The sequence below is a fragment of the Ceratotherium simum genome, chromosome 22, assembly GCF_057802395.1.
Source record: "Ceratotherium simum simum isolate JZ-2026a chromosome 22, ASM5780239v1, whole genome shotgun sequence".
NCBI lineage: Eukaryota > Metazoa > Chordata > Mammalia > Perissodactyla > Rhinocerotidae > Ceratotherium > Ceratotherium simum.
In genome coordinates this window covers 19,859,171-19,877,379 of record NC_141921.1, presented here as the reverse complement: position 1 = coordinate 19,877,379, position 18,209 = coordinate 19,859,171, and the positions used below count along the sequence as shown (strand labels likewise).

Here is an 18,209-nt window from a genome sequence, read left to right as displayed (position 1 = left end):
CAGTCCAGGGCTTGTTGATGGGAGTGGGACCAGGCTGTGGCTGGACATAAACCTCACGGTGGGTTTTCAAGATAGAGAGAAATGAGAACTAATTCTGGTTCTTGCTGAGTGCGGGGTTTAGATAATACAAGATAAATGGCCTGCTTTCCCTATTTACTTGATATAATTGATTCTTCCCTTGTCAGGAAATAGTTAACACAGAAGCAGGATGACAGGGGCCAGCTGACAAAAATGGTTTTCAGAATGAGAAGTAGACTAGCATTAAGAGCAGGATGGGAGCCGGTTAACAGCAGTTGTACTTGGATGTCAGACAAAGGTCTTCTGTGGCCCGTTCTCTCAGAAGGACTCCCTACCCCCAGCTGCCATTAATATCTATAATACCTGGCTTATTGGAACAAGGAAAATTGTTGAAAATCCCATCCTCCTCCCTGTCTTGGCTCCCACTGCCAGTCTCCTGCCCACACTGTTAGTGGATCTGTTGAACGAAGAATTTGGCTCTATACCAGTGTCTTTGCCACAAGCCCTTAGAGTCCCTACAATTTTGGGGGAATAGTCAGATAACAATTGGGGGTAGAAATGATGGGAAAGAGATCGGTTGGTATATTTTTTTCTGGGCTCAGGCTTTTCAGTTTACAAGTATCCCTTTCCCCTTTTTTCTCTTTAATTATAGGGAGTTGTTTTGCTAATATTGGCTTTATATTGCAAGAAGAAAGCAAAATTAACCATATGATACTGTTGGAGGAATGTAGCATTTACAGTTAGAGCTTTGTTTAGGAAAGGATTTTTTTTCTTTTTCAAAAAATCTTAATTAAAAATGTTACTGGGGGGCCGACCCCGTGGCTTAGCGGTTAAGTGCGCACGCTCCGCTGCTGGTGGCCCCAGTTCGGATCCCAGGCGCGCACCGATGCACCGCTTCTCCGGCCATGCTGAGGCCGCGTCCCACGTAAAGCAACTAGAAGGATGTGCAACTATGACATACAACTATCTACTGGGGCTTTGGGGAAAAAATAAATAAATAAATTATTAAAAAAAAAAAATGTTACTGGGCCGGCCCGGTGGCTTAGCGGTTAAGTGCACGCACTCCACTACTGGCGGCCCTGGTTCGGATCCCAGGCGCGCACCGACGCACTGCTTCTCCGGCCATGCTGAGGCTGCATCCCACATACAGCAACTAGAAGGATGTGCAACTATGACATACAACTATCTACTGGGGCTTTGGGGAAGAAAAAAAAAAAAAAAGGAGGAAGATTGGCAATAGATGTTAGCTCAGAGCCGGTCTTCCTCAGCAAAAAGAGGAGGATTAGCACAGATGTTAGCTCAGGGCTGATTTCCCTCACCAAAAAAAAAAAAAAAAAATGTTACTAAGAAATCACCATTATTTATTTTTTTTCTGTGTGAGGAAGATCAGCCCTGAGCTAACATCTGTGCTAATCCTCCTCTTTTTGCTGAGGAAGACCGGCTCTGAGCTAACATCTGTTGCCAATACTTCTCCTTTTTTTTTTTCTCCCCCAAAGCCCCAGTAGATAGTTGTATGTCATAGTTGCACGTTGGTCTAGTTGCTGTTTGTGGGACGCGGCCTCAGCATGGCCAGAGAAGCGGTGCGTCAGTGCATGCCTGGGATCCAAACCCGGGCCGCCAGTAGCGGAGTGCGGGCACTTAACCACTAAACCACGGGGCCGGCCCTCACCATTATTTTTTAAGTGTAACAATGATGGTGTGGTTATGTTTAAAAAAGAGTTCTTATCTTTCAGAGATACATACTGAAATGTTTATGGAGGAAATGATATGTGTGGGATTTGCTTCGTAATAATAGGGGAGGAGCGAAGTGGGTGGAGTGCAGATGAAACAAGAATTAGCTATGAATTGATAATAGTTGAAACTGGGTGATGGGTACATAGGAGTTCATTATACTGTTCTGTCTCTTTTTGTATATATTTGAAATTTCCCATTTCAAATGGAAAGTTAGGAAAAATAATGGTAAAATTATTATAGAATACATATACTGAAAAAGGATCAATATCTAGAATATATGAAGTGTCGTATAGGTGAAGTGGTTAAGAGAGTGGAGCCAGATTGGCTGAGTTTGAATTCCAGCTCTACTACTTACTGGCGGTGTACTTTGGGGCAAGTTACTTAACTTCTCTGTGACACAATTTCCTCATTTGTAAATTGAGGATAAGAATAGTATGTACTTTGTAGTGTTGTTGTGAGAATTATATGAGTTAACACAAGTAAAGCACAATAAATATTATTTAAAGAATCCCTACAAATAAACAAGGAAAAGGTAAACACGCTAGTAGAAAAATAAGGGAAAGCCCAGGAATAAGCAGTTCTCAAAGAAGGAAACCCAAATGCCTCATACACACGCGTCTTTCTGCCTAATAATCAAAGATATAAAAATTGAAATGACAAGATGCCATTTTACACCCATCAGATTGGCAGAAAATAAAAAGTCTGAAAATACCAAGTGTAGGCGAGAATATAGAGTGATGGAAAAACCTGTTCAGACCCTGTGGGTGGAAGTGTAAACTGGTACTGTTATTTGCAGAGTAGTTTACCAATATTTAGGAGAATTGAAAAATGCCCATATTCTATGACTTAGGACTTCCATTCTAGTTATATTCTGCAGAGAGACCTCCACGGCTCTAAATTTGAATAGTGAAAGGAGCACCCCTGACCATTACCTAAGGCTGATGTTGGTCATAAACACAGCTGCCCTTAGATCCCTCTAGCTAGGCATTCATAATGAACTTACTGCATTGTGCCCTCATCTGCTTCTTGAATGAAAGTTTTCAAAGTCTGATGCCTTCCCTTGTAGTGGGATGAGGTCAGCTAGAAACTTCAGGACGTGAGACTCTAGTATCTATTTGCTCGATACATCTAGTCTCATTCCCTGAGACTTAAATAGACTTAGAAAGTCCAAACTTCTCAGCCTGGTATTCCAACCGTTCCGTAATCTATCTTATCTAATCTTCTCTCCTATATCAGTCTTAACTGTCTTTTATATCAGTCCTACCTGTTTTAACAGGGCAACCCCTTAACCATCTACTATTCCTGTTTCAACTTAGCTCAACTTCCAGTCTTTGTTTGCATGCACTTTCTACCTGGAATTCTTCTTTCTCTGTGTCTATTCTATAACGTCCTTCAAGTATGAGTTTAAATCATACTTCTTGAAGAAATATTTTTTATCACTCCAGCCCATACTAGCTTTTCATTCTGCTGAGATCCTCTGTTGGATATTACTATTTACTATATTACCTTTGCTCTTTTTGGGCCTTAAATGGAACTCTTTTATGTGAGCTACCACATATGACTAAATAAAAGGTAAGATTTTTTTTTCCCCCTCCAGAAATTAGCCTTCAGAAGAGAGAGATTCTCTTTGTATTTGACTTTTTATAAAGTGTTTCTTATTATTGAGCTCTCGGTGAAATTATAGTCCGTTCGAAAAAGGATGAATGAATTTGTGTCACCATGTGCTATTTCAGTCAATATCAAATTCTGTAGAGGTCATCTGACATAATTGGTTAAACAGAAGAGAGAGACCAAAAATCTAAGAAAGTTTTAGCTATTGTTCTTGGGAATAAAACCTCCTAATGTGAAGTGTTGAAAGTAACTGTATTTAAAAGTTTTTTCAATTAAAAATGTTAAGAATCACATTTAAAATTTTTAAAAAATCACTCATATCACTTATAAAACACACACATAGCAAGTGGTCACATTATGGAGATCATAAATAAATACTAATAGAATGAAAGAAAAAAAAGCTAACCCAATGTTATGCAACTGGATTCTTGTGTCTGAGGATGAAATTTCTAGTGACAGCATAGATTCAGAAAAGTGCTGTTATATCTCAAAAATCTTAAAAAGAAATGTAGATGAAGTTTCCTAGGAAATTCACTCGAAACATAGCTTTATTTTTTTTATAAGTAGCTTTATTGATGAAAAAGATGTTAATGTCAAAGATGCACGTGAAGAGTTTGAATAACATAGTTTTATGAAATATAAAGGTAGAAAAAGCATTAATACTAAATACATTAGATGTACTACTTAATTTTAAATATATATATGTGTGTAAATAAACTTCTAAAAATTTATATATTCAAGAGAACCACAAAGCTTCCCTTTCCTCCATTTTTCTCTTCCATTCATCTGTTGTCATTTGGGAAAATTTGGAGCTGCCTTATGTATGGGGTAGCCTTATTTTAGCCAGATATGGCATATCTCAACTAAGTTCTTTCAGGGAAAGCATGTCTAATTTTTTGTTTCCCCCTTTTCACCTGGCTAACTTCTATTTATGTATTAAAACTCAGCATAGATGTCGTCATCTCAGAGAAGTCCCTTGGCATTGTTAGTTTGGGTTACTTGCTGATCTCTCTGTATAGTATGTTGTCTCCCCCACTAAACTGCTTGAGCTTGGCACCTGAGGTTCTGCTTTTATCTTGAGATAACAGGAACTTAAGCACAGCTCCTAGATCATAGTGGTTGCTCAAGAAATAACAGAATGAATAAATGGTGTTTAACTTTTTTTGTTCTTCTCTATAGTGCTTGACAATGTTAAGCACAGGTGAGATGTTGTTCAGTAAATAGTGAATTTTTAGGGACACATTAAGTTTCTAGATATGCTTCAGAGAAGAAATTAATCAACCCTTGGGAAATGTGGGTTGAAAGAGAATTCAGGTAGATGTGCATAGCCTCTGAGATGGTATTGAGGCTGTCTTCCCTCGCCAAATGGCTTTCTTTTAAAAATCCAGAGGAGGGAGAAAGCTCCCTGACACTGAAGCTGGGTTTCTGCATTTGGAGATTAAAGTAAAAGCTTCTGCATAGCCCAAAGGACAGCACTGTGGACATCACATGTGAGCATTACATGGAGAGATGGACAAAAGCCAAATTTAATTACTGAGATGGTTGTGACGACAATCCCATCTTTCTCATCCAGTTCACAGTCTAGGAAAGGCCCTCATCCAAACAGGGTATTTTCCTTTTCCTTTCCCAAACATTTCCCTGTCTCATTACAGCTATGTGGAAAATCTGAAATAAAGCTGTTCATTGAACTATTTTCAGTGCAATTTACAAAGATATTTTGATTGGCAGATAGGAGGTGCTATCAGGCAGATTGACTGTGGTTGTACTGGACATACAATTTCAATTAATTAACTGGAATTTCTTTTTTGGGTAAAGAGCCCAAATACTCGGATTTCATTTTGCTTATTCAAATTCTATCCTTTTTCACTTGAACAAATCTATTTCCTGTTCCCAACAATGTTTTGCCTTAATATGTATGCGAAGCTATACAATGAAAGAAATGGGATATGTTAAGGAGAACTGGAGTAGAATTGGTACTCGAGAGGGGCTGTTTACACTGAACTCACTGGATGATGGCCTGGGCACCATGACCCATCGTTGGATCCTTTGGATGCTTGGCTTTGCAACTGTGTAGCTCATTTTTTTTTTCAGTGTACCTGGAATTGATTGACTTTTAGGGGATTGATTCACCTTGATCATACTTGCTATTGTATGTACATACATTGATTGATGTAAATTAATTAATTTACAATGTGATTTATAACTACCCAGTGATAAGAGTATTTGAATCGACCACTCAGTGCCTTTTGTTGCTTTAGGATATCTATACGGGAAACAAATAATAATCTGAAGGTTGTCAGGTGAACATGGAGTAGGAGCAGAGAGGTGGTGGCTGGAGGATAGGTTTGCAGGATGGTCTTACTAGATGGCATCATCAAAGTTTGATAGCCTAGTTTCTGCTGTAGAAATGTACCTGTCAAGGTGACGAGAATCCTGGAATCTGTTGATTAGGCCACCATTTCACCATCTCAGTCTTGGAGTCAACACTTACTGATTTCCCTTTTCTAGACTCCATCCATGCAGGCTACCCACACTCTTTTGTTCTTATAGTCTTTCTTCAGACATTCTAGTAAGATTTATTAGTCTGCAGCTTTCTTTTATACTTCAGTAAAGTGTTGGTTAAAGTCCCTGGCCCTGTTTTCTGTGATTTTAAAGTATCTTCTGCTGATATTTAATTTCATCTATTGTGAGTTGAGTTTATAAATTTAGTCTTCAGAGACTTGGAGGTGACTTATTGTTTTTGTTTTTTAAAATTTTATTTATTTAGTTTTTTTCCCCCAAAGCCCCAGTAGATAGTTGTATGTCATAGCTGCACATCCTTCTAGTTGCTGTATGTGGGACGTGGCCTCAGCATGGCCAGAGAAGCGGTGTGTCGGTGCACGGCCGGGAGCCGACCCCGGGCCGCCAGCAGCAGAGCGCGTGCACTTAACCACCAAGCCACGGGGCCGGCCCTAAGGTGACTTATTGTTGATTGGCCCTCTTGTACTGACCACCAGGGAGCCTACTACTTTCACAGTGCTGCACTTGATGGAGACAACTGAGAGAGACACGTGTTCCATTGACATGCCCCTGCCTTCCTGATCCATAAATTGTGCTGGGCATGCTCTTTTATTATTTTGTTTTATTTTTATTTTTTGTGAGGAAGATTAGCCCTGAGCTAACATCTGCCAATCCTCCTCTTTTTGCTGAGGAAGACTGGCCCTGGGCTAACATCCATGCCCATCTTTCTCCACTTTATATGGGATGCTCCCACAGCATGGCTTGACAAGCGGTGTGTCGGTGCGCGCGTGGGATCCGAACCCCAGGCTGCCACAACGGAGTGCACGCACTTAACCACTACGCCACCGGGCCGGCCCCCATGCTGTTTTATTATTATGGGAAGGAAATACATGTTCCCTAGGCACTTTGCCTACATCACCTTATTTAATCCTTATAATGACCCAATGAGAAAGTTATAATACTATTTTAAGTATGGGGAAGATGGGGTGCAAGAGGCTTAAGTAATTTGCCTGAGGTCACACTCTTAGTAAATGCCTCCTTTCAAATGCAGATCTGACTCAAAGGCTTATGCTTTTTCATATTGCTAAAGAGTATTTTATAGCTTTCATTATAAAAGTAAAGTGTGCTCGTTATTTAAAGTCTGAAAAAAAGAAAAGTCAAAGGAAAATAAAATTATCCATAGTCTCACTCCAGAGGAGACAACCATTGTTAGTTTTGGCCCAAGCTTTTTTGATTATACACATCTCTTTGAAATTGCTAAGTAAATTTGCTGTCAAAAAAGTAGTGTGTCTCAGGATTCTAGGTGGGCATTACCCCAAAATACGTTTATTTTTTATTATTTTTTTTATAAATCAAGGGATTATTAATTAAAACATGTTGTCTTCTCCATATGACCAGCACAACATTAGGTGCAGTGGGCCACGATCACTGATTCTCAGAAATGGAGGTTATTTCTTCCACATCATCTCAACTTCCGTCATAGTGGCTGCTATTCAGTTTTAGATAGTTTTGGTTGTTAAGATATGCTACCAGCTGCTCAGGAAACCTATAGTCTTGAGGAGATAGGATCAAATATATGAAATAGTAGCTAATAATGCGCGATAACATTTAATTAAATGATGATACCTACTGTCAGTGCTTAAGAGACAGACAAGAAAGAATTGAAGGAAGACCATCATCCCTACAAGGAAGAGCGAAGGGACCTTTCTTTGTTGTGCATAGCCCTGTGTTTGGGCTAGATGCTTTACTGTATAGTCTCATTGGTTATCACAGCAATCCTGAAAAGGTAGTAGGTGTTATTTCCACTTTACAGATGTTACAACTGAGGTCCAACTTGCAGTCAGTAAAGTTGAGATTCAAATCCAGATGTGTATGGAATCACAGCTGTGCACTTTGTCCTCTCCCACACTGCTGTCTCTCTAAAGTAGGTCTTATACTAGACTTGGGGGATTTCTTTCTTTTTTTTTTTTGTGAGGAAGATCAGCCCTGAGCTAACATCCATACTAATCCTCCTCTTTTTGCTGAGGAAGACCAGCTCTGAGCTAACATCTATTGCCAATCCTCCTCCTTTCCCCCACCCCCCCCAAAGCCCCAGTAGATAGTTGTATGTCATAGTTGCACATCCTTCTAATTGCTGTATGTGGGACACGGCCTCAGCATGGCCTGAGAAGCAGTGTGTCGGTGCGCACCCGGGATCCGAACCCAGGCCGCCAGTAGTGGAGCACGCGCACTTAACCGCTAAGCCACAGGGCCGGCCCAAGGGGGATTTCTTAAAATAACTTTTTTTCTTATTAAAAAATACACATAGATATAGAAGATTTGGAAAATATAAATATCACATAATGCTATCATTTAGAAATAACTATGATTACTAGTTTGGTGTATTTCTCTTCTGTATTTACACTCACGTACATACATGCATCTATCACATACATTATGCATATGTATATATGATTATATATATTATTTTGTTTGTATTCTTTTGCTTTCTATAAAATATGGTTATCATTTTCCTATGTCATTAAAATTTTCTAAAGCATACCTTTTTAAGTGCTACAAAGAATTCTGCCATGTGTATGTGCTATAATTTGTAATCAATCAATTCTTTGAGTTTAAGCTCTATAGCTTTTTGCTATAATGTTTATCATGTTTTGATAATATTTTTGTTTTGTTAAACATTATTGTGTAAAATATTTTGTGCTCGTCTCTGGTTTTCTATGAAGTATATGTATATTTTAAGACTTTTGCTTCAAAACTGCCATCCAGAGAACTTATTTCATTTATACTCTCACCAGTGGCAGTGTATGAGAATATCCAATGTTAGATATTCTCTCCAATGCTGAATAGTATCATTAGAAAAAAAATATCCTGGGGCTGGCCCAGTGGCCTAGAGGTTAGGTGCACATGCTCCGCTTCAGCGACCCGAGGGTTCGCAGGTTCGGATCCCAGGTGTGCACCGATGCACCACTTGTCAAGCCAAGCTGTGGCGGCGTCCCATATAACGTGGAGGAAGATGGGCACGGATGTTAGCCCAGGGCCAATCTTCCTCGGCCAAAAAAAAAAAAGGAGGATTGGCATCAGATTTTAGCTCAGGGCTGATCTTCTTCACACAAAGAAAATTTCCTAATTTGATAGGTGAAAAAATGACCTCTCATGGTTTTGATTTGCATTTCTTTGACTACCGAAGAGAGTAAATATATGTTGGGGTCATCATCTGAAGTGCTGCCAGCCATGCATCTTCCTCTTTTTCTACGAGACATAGTGTATGAAGAAGAGAAGGTTAAAAGACTTCGTCTTATTTATACTAAATTGCTCCACATCCTGTCTTTCGGCAGATCTCTGACATCTACATTAGTGGAGAATCAGGGGACATGTCAGCCAAGGAGAAGCTGCTCCTGTGGACCCAGAAGGTGACAGCTGGTTACACAGGAATCAAATGCACCAACTTTTCCTCCTGCTGGAGTGATGGGAAGATGTTCAATGCACTTATTCACCGATACAGGTAACTATGGTGGAATTTCAGTGTGCCTGGAGGGGCTTCTTCTCATCTCTTGTTTGTAATTAGTTATAGTGCCACTCTTACCCTCAACCAAGAATCAAGGTTCTCATTCATTTTATTCATTTAAAAAAGAAATATGTATTGAACTCCTACTATTCAAGGCACTGGACACACAGAGCAGTGAAGAAAACAGCAAAAGCTCTTGCTCTCTTGGAGCTTACCTTCCAGCGGGGAAAATAGGCAATAAACAGATAAATGTATTCTGTTATACGGTGGTAAGTGCAGTGGAGGGATAGAGAGTGACAGGGTTTATGGTACTTTGGACAAGGTGGTCGGAGATGGCCTCTCTGATGAGGATGTTCGAGCAGAGCCATGAGGGTGTGAGCCATGCAGGCCTCTAGGGTCAGAGTGTGTGGCTTGGAGGAAATAGCAAGTGCAAAGAGCCTGAAGTAGGGGCTTGCTTGGAGTGGTTGAGGAACAGCAGGTGGCTGGGGTGAGATGAGTGAAGAAGATAGGAATTTTGAATGACAGAAATCAAACCACTGTTAGTGGTCATAAACATGCCTCAGTTTTCACTCTGTACTAGTTTATGGTACCTTTCCCATGAAATACAACAAACCGACTATTGTGTGAGTTTAGAATTAGGGAGCACTGGGCTCCTGGCGTGTAATTAAAAATGAGATTAGTACTTCTCTAAACCTCCTGCTTTCTCTCTAACTCAGTGTTTTTTAGCTCTAAGTACTTTTAAGAGGATTCTTTGTGTGAACTCATGTGTGATGTGTAGATGGTGTGGATTTTTTCACGTGCCTTGGTGGACTTTTACAGACCTGATCTGGTAGATATGGAGAGGGTACAAATCCAAAGTAACCGAGAGAATCTGGAACAGGCTTTTGAAGTGGCAGAAAGACTGGGGGTCACCCGGTTACTGGATGCAGAAGGTGAGAGATCACCGAAGTTGAGTAAGTTTAGCATATACTCACTATTCCTTCTCCTGGCAGGTTCTTTTGTTTTGACTAAGAAATTTCTTACACTCTCTCTCCCAGATGTGGATGTGCCATCTCCAGATGAGAAGTCTGTAATCACTTATGTGTCTTCCATTTATGATGCCTTCCCTAAAGTCCCTGAGGGTGGAGAAGGGATCAGTGCTACGGTAAAAGAACAGTTTCCTAAAATACCTTGTGACTTTGATTTGTTTGGGTGGAATATATTGATTAGACTATGTTTCTTAAGCACTCATTCTATACAGAGCACTTTTTATACAGAGCAAACTGAATCCACATCTTCTTTATACATGGGCATTGTCCTTGGTCCCTGGGAAGGAGTCTAGATATCACTAATTTTGTAGCATCCTGCATAGACTATTCTAGGTGTCAGGCAGTTGAATCCCATCTTGAGAGCCCTTGAGGAGCTTTGAAGCGGGGACTCTGAGCGTTAAACCGAGCAGCTGTGTAGGCAATTAGAGGAAAAGGATTTCGTGTGGTTTGGAATGGCCTAAGCTACTTTCTCCGGTGCTTGTTTTGCATACTGCTAATCAGAAGGTGTGTGATATCTACCTTTTGGCAATAGGAAGTAGACTCCAGGTGGCAAGAATACCAAAGCCGAGTGGACTCCCTCATTCCCTGGATCAAACAGCATATAATACTGATGTCAGATAAATCTTTTCCCCAGAATCCTGTTGAACTAAAGGTAAAGTCATGGATTTAAATCGTTTTTTATAAATTCATTCTAGAGAGTAAGTCTCAGAGCTTGTTGCTGCTGGCTTCTGGGTGAGGTGGTATGAAAAACTGGGCCAGGTTGCTTGCATCCATTCATTCATTCACCAAATATTAATTTTCTAGGCACTTTATAACCAATATATACACTTCAAAGAAACAGAAATTCTGGCCAAGGAGCGAGAAAAAGGAAGGATTGAGGAATTATATAAATTGTTAGAGGTAAGGAAACTTATCCCTCGCTGAGACTTGAGTTTGCTCTTTACCCTGTTGTTGCTTAGTCCAGAATCCCTGCATCGTCCTCCCAACCTGCATTAACAGCAATATTCTCAGGGTGACAAATCTAGCATCACCCTCAGGCTGCTCTTGAAATTTATGGTAAAGGGACAGTATCAACATCTGTATTTTTTAGAGGGCCTATTGAAAAATGGCATACAGTTATTCAGAAATCTTGAGTTTTGTGGATGTTTTCCTGTTTCTTAGAGGGAAGCTAATTCATTCGCTATGATGGAAAGAAAAAAGACTTCCATTCACATTTTGATTCCTAGGGAATTTCAAGCTGTAGAAATGGGCGTTTAACCTTTCCAGAATGGGGGTTATTGAGAGGACAGGAGGATTTATGGAAAATGTAGAAAGAATGGAAGGACTTAGAGCAGGTAGTCCCTGTATTTTAGAGGTGACTTTTTTTGCTCTTACCTCAAGGTTAGGTACTGCTAAATATTCAGTTGTTTACTCTTATTAGACAATGAGAAATACTACTGAATGGCTGGGTAAAGAAGCAAGAAGTGATGCACAAAGAATAACTAGAAACTGAGGCCTGAGGGCATGGCTGTGTTTTCGGACTAAAAAAGTCTCTCTGGGTTTTTTTAGGTGTGGATTGAATTTGGCCGAATTAAACTGCCTCAAGGTTATCACCCTAACGATGTGGAAGAAGAGTGGGGAAAGCTCATCATTGAGATGCTGGAGCGAGAGAAATCGCTTCGACCAGCTGTAGAGAGGTAGGTCCAGAGCCTGAAGGTGATCTCACATTACTTACTGGGCTGCTTTGACCCCTGCACTTGACAATGGTTTTTATCTTATTTTAGGCTGGAATTGCTGCTACAGATTGCAAACAAAATCCAGAATGGTGCTTTGAACTGTGAAGAAAAACTGACACTAGCTAAGAATACACTGCAGGCTGTAAGTCTCTGACTGTTTTGTCTCACTTCTTAAGTCACATGTTTTCCACTTCTCACCCTGTGCTCTGATGGTTGACGTTAACAGTTGAGGAATCCAGCTGTGTTACTTACTCTTGGAATGGCAGTGCACCCCTTGGCTCCCTTGGTCCTAGTGGGTGGGAGTTTTCCCACTCTTATTCTTCCTTTCTCTCTCAGGATGCTGCTCATCTGGAATCAGGACAGCCAGTCCAGTGCGAGTCAGATGTCATCATGTACATTCAGGAATGTGAAGGTCTTATCAGGCAGCTGCAGGTGGATCTCCAGATCCTACGGGATGAGAATTATTACCAGCTGGAAGAGCTGGCTTTTAGGTGAGGAACATGGGACTCAAATGGAGGGCTTGCACACTGCTGAGGCTCATGGTCAAGAGTCAGGCACTGAATCTTGTAACTTGAATCTTAGAGCTCAGTGTCCCAATGGGGATCCTGCAGGTATTTTGGGCAGGAAAATTCTCATGGTGGAAGACGGTTCCCCGTTATTGCAGGCCCTTGCCCTCTAAGTACCTGTAGGATTCTCTAATCATTGTGGCATCTTATAACGGTCCCACATATTTCAGAGTGACCTACAGGGGTGTGATGCCACGTCTTGTTTAGAACTGCTGGTGAGGGCCGGCCCCGTGGCTTAGCGGTTGAGTGCACGCGCTCCGCTACTGGCGGCCCGGGTTCGGATCCCGGGCGCGCACCAACGCACCGCTTCTCCGGCCATGCTGAGGCCGCGTCCCACATACAGCAACTAGAAGGATGTGCAGCTATGACATACAACTATCTACTGGGGCTTTGGGGGAAAAATAAATAAATAAAAAATTATAGAACTGCTGGTGATCCAATGCATCATTTTGTAGAGGAGGAAACCAAGACCCAGAGAGGGGATGAGGATCATCTAAGTCACATGGTTTGCATGGAGCCAAGACTAGAACCCACATCTTTTGGCCCTAATCCCTTGTTTATTCTATTAGACCATGCAGGAGTTATATAAATGTGTTGGTTTGCTTGTCTCCAATTAGCACCCTTATTTGACATCTGCCTCAAAGACAACTCTAAACGATGAAGATGTTAATAATACCACCTTAGGCTCATATAACACTTTTTCTTTCTCAAAACACTTTTCCTGATATGATCTCATTTTTATTTTTACCTCATCTTTGTCAAATGGGTAGGGAAGGTTTTTATCTTAAAAAGTATGTTACAGATTTAAATCTCTTCCTTCTTTCTCTTCCATTTCAGGGTCATGCGTCTACAAGATGAGCTGGTCACCTTGCGTCTAGAGTGCACAAACTTGTATCGGAAGGGCCATTTCACTTCACTTGAACTGGTTTCACCCTCTACTTTAACCACTACTCATCTGAAGGCAGAACCCCTGACCAAGGGAACCCGTTCTTCTTCTACCTCCTGGTTCCGAAAGCCGATGACTCGGGCTGAACTTGTGTCTATCTCCTCCTCTGAAGATGAAGGCAATCTCCGATTTGTGTATGAGCTACTCTCTTGGGTAGAAGAAATGCAGGTGGGTGTATGTTCCAAATGCTTGTGTAGTGCACTAAGGTTTACTGGATCCAGCAGCTTGTCTAAGAGGACCAGGTTGCTCTATACCCATTGTATAGATTCCCTTAATTATTGATGCTGCCTAGGACCCACACCCCCTTTTCCTTAAATTTTAAGTGGATGGGATCAAAGCATCAAAATTCCACAGTGAATAGCATAGGCTTTTCTGATTTGAAGCCCTTTGGGAATCTCTTCCCTTCAGCTAACTGTGCCCTAAGTGGAGCTCGTAGGAGAAACTCCAGAATCTATAAATCTGTTATCTTTTCTGAAATTTCCTCATTGGCAGAGGAGCTTATTTTTCACTTTTTGTTGTTGGTCTTAGCTCTTAAGTTTAAGCAAGGATGCTGTGTTTCACAATTCTAAGGGGCGCTATTTATATGTATTCTAGGATGATGCTTCAAGTTCCATATTGTCCTTCTTATCCTTCTAACTCTTTTGTTTTGTATTAAATTCTTCCCATCTCCTGATGATGGATTCCCCATGTACCAATAAAGGAAAATATCCAAAGACAAGCTAACTGTTTTAAAATTATCTTCCATTGGCCAGTAGTTGATGCCGTGATATTTTTTTCTTATATCTATTCTGATTGTGAAATGAAGAGACTCCATAAAGGGAGACTCCTAAACTATAAAGTTAAGCCTCTTCAGCCTGTGGAAACACCTTTCTGGATGGTAAATTCAGGAATGTATTCCCATAACGCAGCATAAAGGTTGCCTCTGCTGCTATGGTTGGTGGGGTTTAGTCTCCAGCTCCTTGGGGGTGATGATCGCATGTTTTCCTGTAATAGGCGGTGATGGAGATGTCCTTTTGCTCAGTCTTTTACCCCAAACCCCTTGTCCAGATATTGATTCTGACAATTTTCTTCTTCTGCCACCTCAGCTGTAAATTGTTATATATGTATTTTTTTCTTTTTTAGATGAAACTGGAGCGAGCAGAGTGGGGCAATGACCTGCCTAGTGTGGAGTTGCAACTGGAAACACAGCAGCATATTCACACCAGTGTGGAAGAACTGGGCTCAAGTGTCAAAGAGGCCAGGTTGTACGAGGTGCGTGGCATTCAGAATCCATCGTGGGTGGGTGGGACGGGGTAGGTAACAGAGCAGCATGCACAGTGCAGCTGTTTCTAACAAGGAAGGGGCTCTGGAAAAGAATGACAACCATGAGCAGCCCTTTACAACTAATTCCCTTTTCACATGAAGTGTCTCTTTTGCTCTTTGAAATAACCTTGTGAGAAAGGTATTTTTTTAGCTCCCCCCCCCTTTTTTTTTTTTTTTTACTAAAAAGTGATACTGAAAGCTAAGGTGAAAATTAGTAAGTAGTGGATTCAGTTTCCAAACTCAGGCCCTCTGCCCCAAAAGTTTGTTATCTTTCCATTCACCGTCTGCCTCTAATAGAGAGCTGCTATACAGAAACTCTTCGTTCACTCTTTCTTCTCCCTCATTCATTCTATCTACCCATTTTTTATTTCAACTTTCCCCTTCAAAAAGCAATTGAGTAGTTTGGGAATCATCAGGCTTAGGTTTTCCTTAGAAACCTCCCAGAATTAATGGAAGCACAAGACAGTGAGGTCTGTCAGTTGCAGTCACCCTGCTGAACTGTTCCTCATTTAGTGCTGCTCCTAGCTATGAAATCTGACCCAGAGATTGGTTGTCTGTTTTCTCAGAGTAGCCAATCCCTATCTCTGTGCAGACATAGTATTTACATAGTTGAAACCACATCATAGATATAGTTTACTTACTCTTTCTCTAATGTATTTTTATTTCATTCCTTTCTTATCAGGGAAAAATGTCCCAAAATTTCCATACCAGTTATGTTGAAACTCTTGGAAAGCTGGAGACACAGTATTGTAAATTGAAGGTGAGTTTTGACTAACTCTCTTATGTTCTTTTCATGGAGATTCTAGTTCCCTACAAAGAATTCTCTTCCCTAATTCAGAAAGCTCATAGTTTGACCCTGTTTTGGTTTTTCTGTTTATTAGGTTATATCATTTACTGTGCAATTGTTCATATGTATTATAACATTTTATCAATTTTCTTAATGGATCAGAAACCACTGCCCCAGAAAGTTTTAAGTAGAACCTATTGTAGTTATCATGCTTCGCCAAAACAATGGCTATGTGTGCTTTGAGACACCAAAACTAAAAGTTTGAGGTTGGCAGGAAGGGGACTCTTCTTCTAACTGTTGTCCTTCATTCCTGTCTTTCAAAATTGTTCAGAGTAGGACAGGCCCAGGATCATTCTTTATCCAGGGAGACCCACAAAGGCCAGCTGAGTTCTAACTTCTAGGCAGGATTGACAATGGCTCTGGGAGTTCTGTATCAAACTTGTACTAAATTTGAGTCTGTGGAGAAGGACCCAGAGATGAAAAAGCGAGGCTAAATTGATTTCCTGGGTTATTCTTTGCTTTGATGTCAAATGTGCTGTCTTCTACAGATGAAAGCCTGGCAGTCTAACCTTGTCACATTTGCTTTGTCTAGGAAACTTCTAGCTTCCGCATGAGGCACCTTCAGAGCCTGCATAAATTTGTGTCCAGAGCTACAGCTGAGTTGATCTGGTTGAATGAGAAGGAGGAGGAGGAACTAGCATATGATTGGAGTGACAACAATCCCAATATCTCAGCCAAGAGAAATTACTTCTCTGTGAGTCTAGCACAACAGGCCTGTCATATTTATAATAGCAGCAGAAGGAGCCAGAGGGGCTAGTCTGCTGAGAGCTCGAATTTCTGGATTTGCATTCTGCTAGGTAGAAGTAGGCATCCTGCTTAACGAATCTGTGCATGTGAGAAGTGTATATGGAGAGAGGGGAATTCGAGCCCTAGAGTGAATTTGTTTAGAATGAGTTTAGAAAGGCAGTGTCTTGGGTGAAGAAAGCAGCCTGCAAGTTGAGTCATTTCAGAAGCAATATAGTTTTGTGGTTAAGATTATAGGCTTTGGAGTGAGATAGAGCTAAATTCAAATTCATATTCCTCCACTTACTAGCTCTGTGACCTTGGGCAAGTCATTTAATCTCTCTGGACCTCTGTAAAATGGATAATAGTACCATTTTATGGACTGTGTAAAAGATTGAGTAAGGTTTAATAAGCTAATATGGACAAAGCACTTAGTGTAAGGCTTAGTATTATTTAACTGAGGTATACTCTTGGCTTCTCACAAATTCTGAATTTTCTTTATTTAATAATTTTTTGGTCAGAATCTTTATTTGTAAAATGAGAAGGAAAATTCAGCATTGGACAATGATACTATAATTTTTATTCTTTTCAGTGAATACAAGTAGGGTTGTTTTTTTGCTACCTTTAGTATTTCCACATCTCAGAGGATTTTTAAGGATTTTGTAAACCCAATGCAAATAGGAAGCTTTTTTTACTAACACTTACTTTAGATGCTTTAATTCCATTAGAGTTCTTAAAAAAAATATGAGCATCTCCTGATTAGAGAATGGTAGCTGATTCTTCTGAAGTAAAGAAGAGAGAATTGGGCCGGCCCCGTGGCTTAGCGGTTAAGTGCGCGCGCTCCGCTGCCGGCGGCCCGGGTTCGGATCCCGGGTGCGCACCGAGGCACCGCTCCTCCGGCCATGCTGGGGCCGCGTCCCACATACAGCAACTAGAAGGATGTGCAGCTATGACAGACAACTATGTACTGGGGCTTTGGGGGAAAAATAAATAAATAAAATCTTTTTTTTTTAAAGAAGAGAGAATAGATGTGATAATACAATAAATAGTCTATATGAGAACAGAAATTAGGCTATGATAGAGATATGAAGAAAGTGTTTGGAGAGCATCAAGGAGAAGGGATCAAATCTGATAGCAAGGATCAGTACCCAGCTTCCCAGAGGAACTGGCATCTAAATTGGGTCCTGTAGCGTTAAAAGAATTTAGAGCGAGAGGAGGGCACCACAGTCTGAGCAAAGCCCGCCAGTCAGTGATACGAATCTACTGGTGTGTCAGGTATTGTGTTAGGTGGGTGCCACTCCAAGCCAAGTTATCTCCTTTCTCTGCCTCCAGTGCTTATCCTGTGTTCCCCCACTCACTCAGGTCTGGCTCAGGTCTTATATCCTTTGTGAATCATTCTCCAGTAATTCCAGCATTTTTGCTCTTCTCTTAAGTCCTCTGGCATATACTAGTTATTCTTCTCATTTTGGCACTAACCCTGTGTTGTAGGCTCCTCTAAAGCAGGGCAGGCAACACAGCTTTTTGTTTATGTTACTCCTCCCTTAATAGCACTTATTGCATAAAATTGAAATCATTTTTCAGGAGTTGACAATGGAACTGGAGGAGAAACAGGATGTGTTTCGGTCTCTACAAGATACAGCAGAGCTACTGTCACTTGAGAACCACCCAGCCAAGCAGACTGTGGAGGTATGTGACTTGAGAATGTGTGAGGGTCA

At 40.8% G+C, this 18,209-nt stretch overlaps 1 protein-coding gene across 14 annotated transcripts in view; it reads left to right on the top strand.

Moving 5' to 3' along the window:
- MACF1 (microtubule actin crosslinking factor 1) overlaps positions 1-18,209 on the top strand; it is a 330,651-nt gene that overhangs the window by 152,899 nt on the left and 159,543 nt on the right. For all 14 annotated transcript variants that reach the window (XM_087446236.1, XM_087446232.1, XM_087446235.1 and 11 more), the window contains 13 exons: positions 9,198-9,364; positions 10,187-10,299; positions 10,405-10,511; positions 10,928-11,047; positions 11,200-11,295; positions 11,944-12,071; positions 12,159-12,252; positions 12,447-12,601; positions 13,514-13,790; positions 14,745-14,873; positions 15,607-15,684; positions 16,304-16,465; positions 18,076-18,180. In XM_087446236.1, coding sequence (XP_087302362.1) covers positions 9,198-9,364; positions 10,187-10,299; positions 10,405-10,511; positions 10,928-11,047; positions 11,200-11,295; positions 11,944-12,071; positions 12,159-12,252; positions 12,447-12,601; positions 13,514-13,790; positions 14,745-14,873; positions 15,607-15,684; positions 16,304-16,465; positions 18,076-18,180 — 1,731 coding nt within the window. The remainder of the gene's footprint in view (positions 1-9,197; positions 9,365-10,186; positions 10,300-10,404; positions 10,512-10,927; positions 11,048-11,199; positions 11,296-11,943; positions 12,072-12,158; positions 12,253-12,446; positions 12,602-13,513; positions 13,791-14,744; positions 14,874-15,606; positions 15,685-16,303; positions 16,466-18,075; positions 18,181-18,209) is intronic.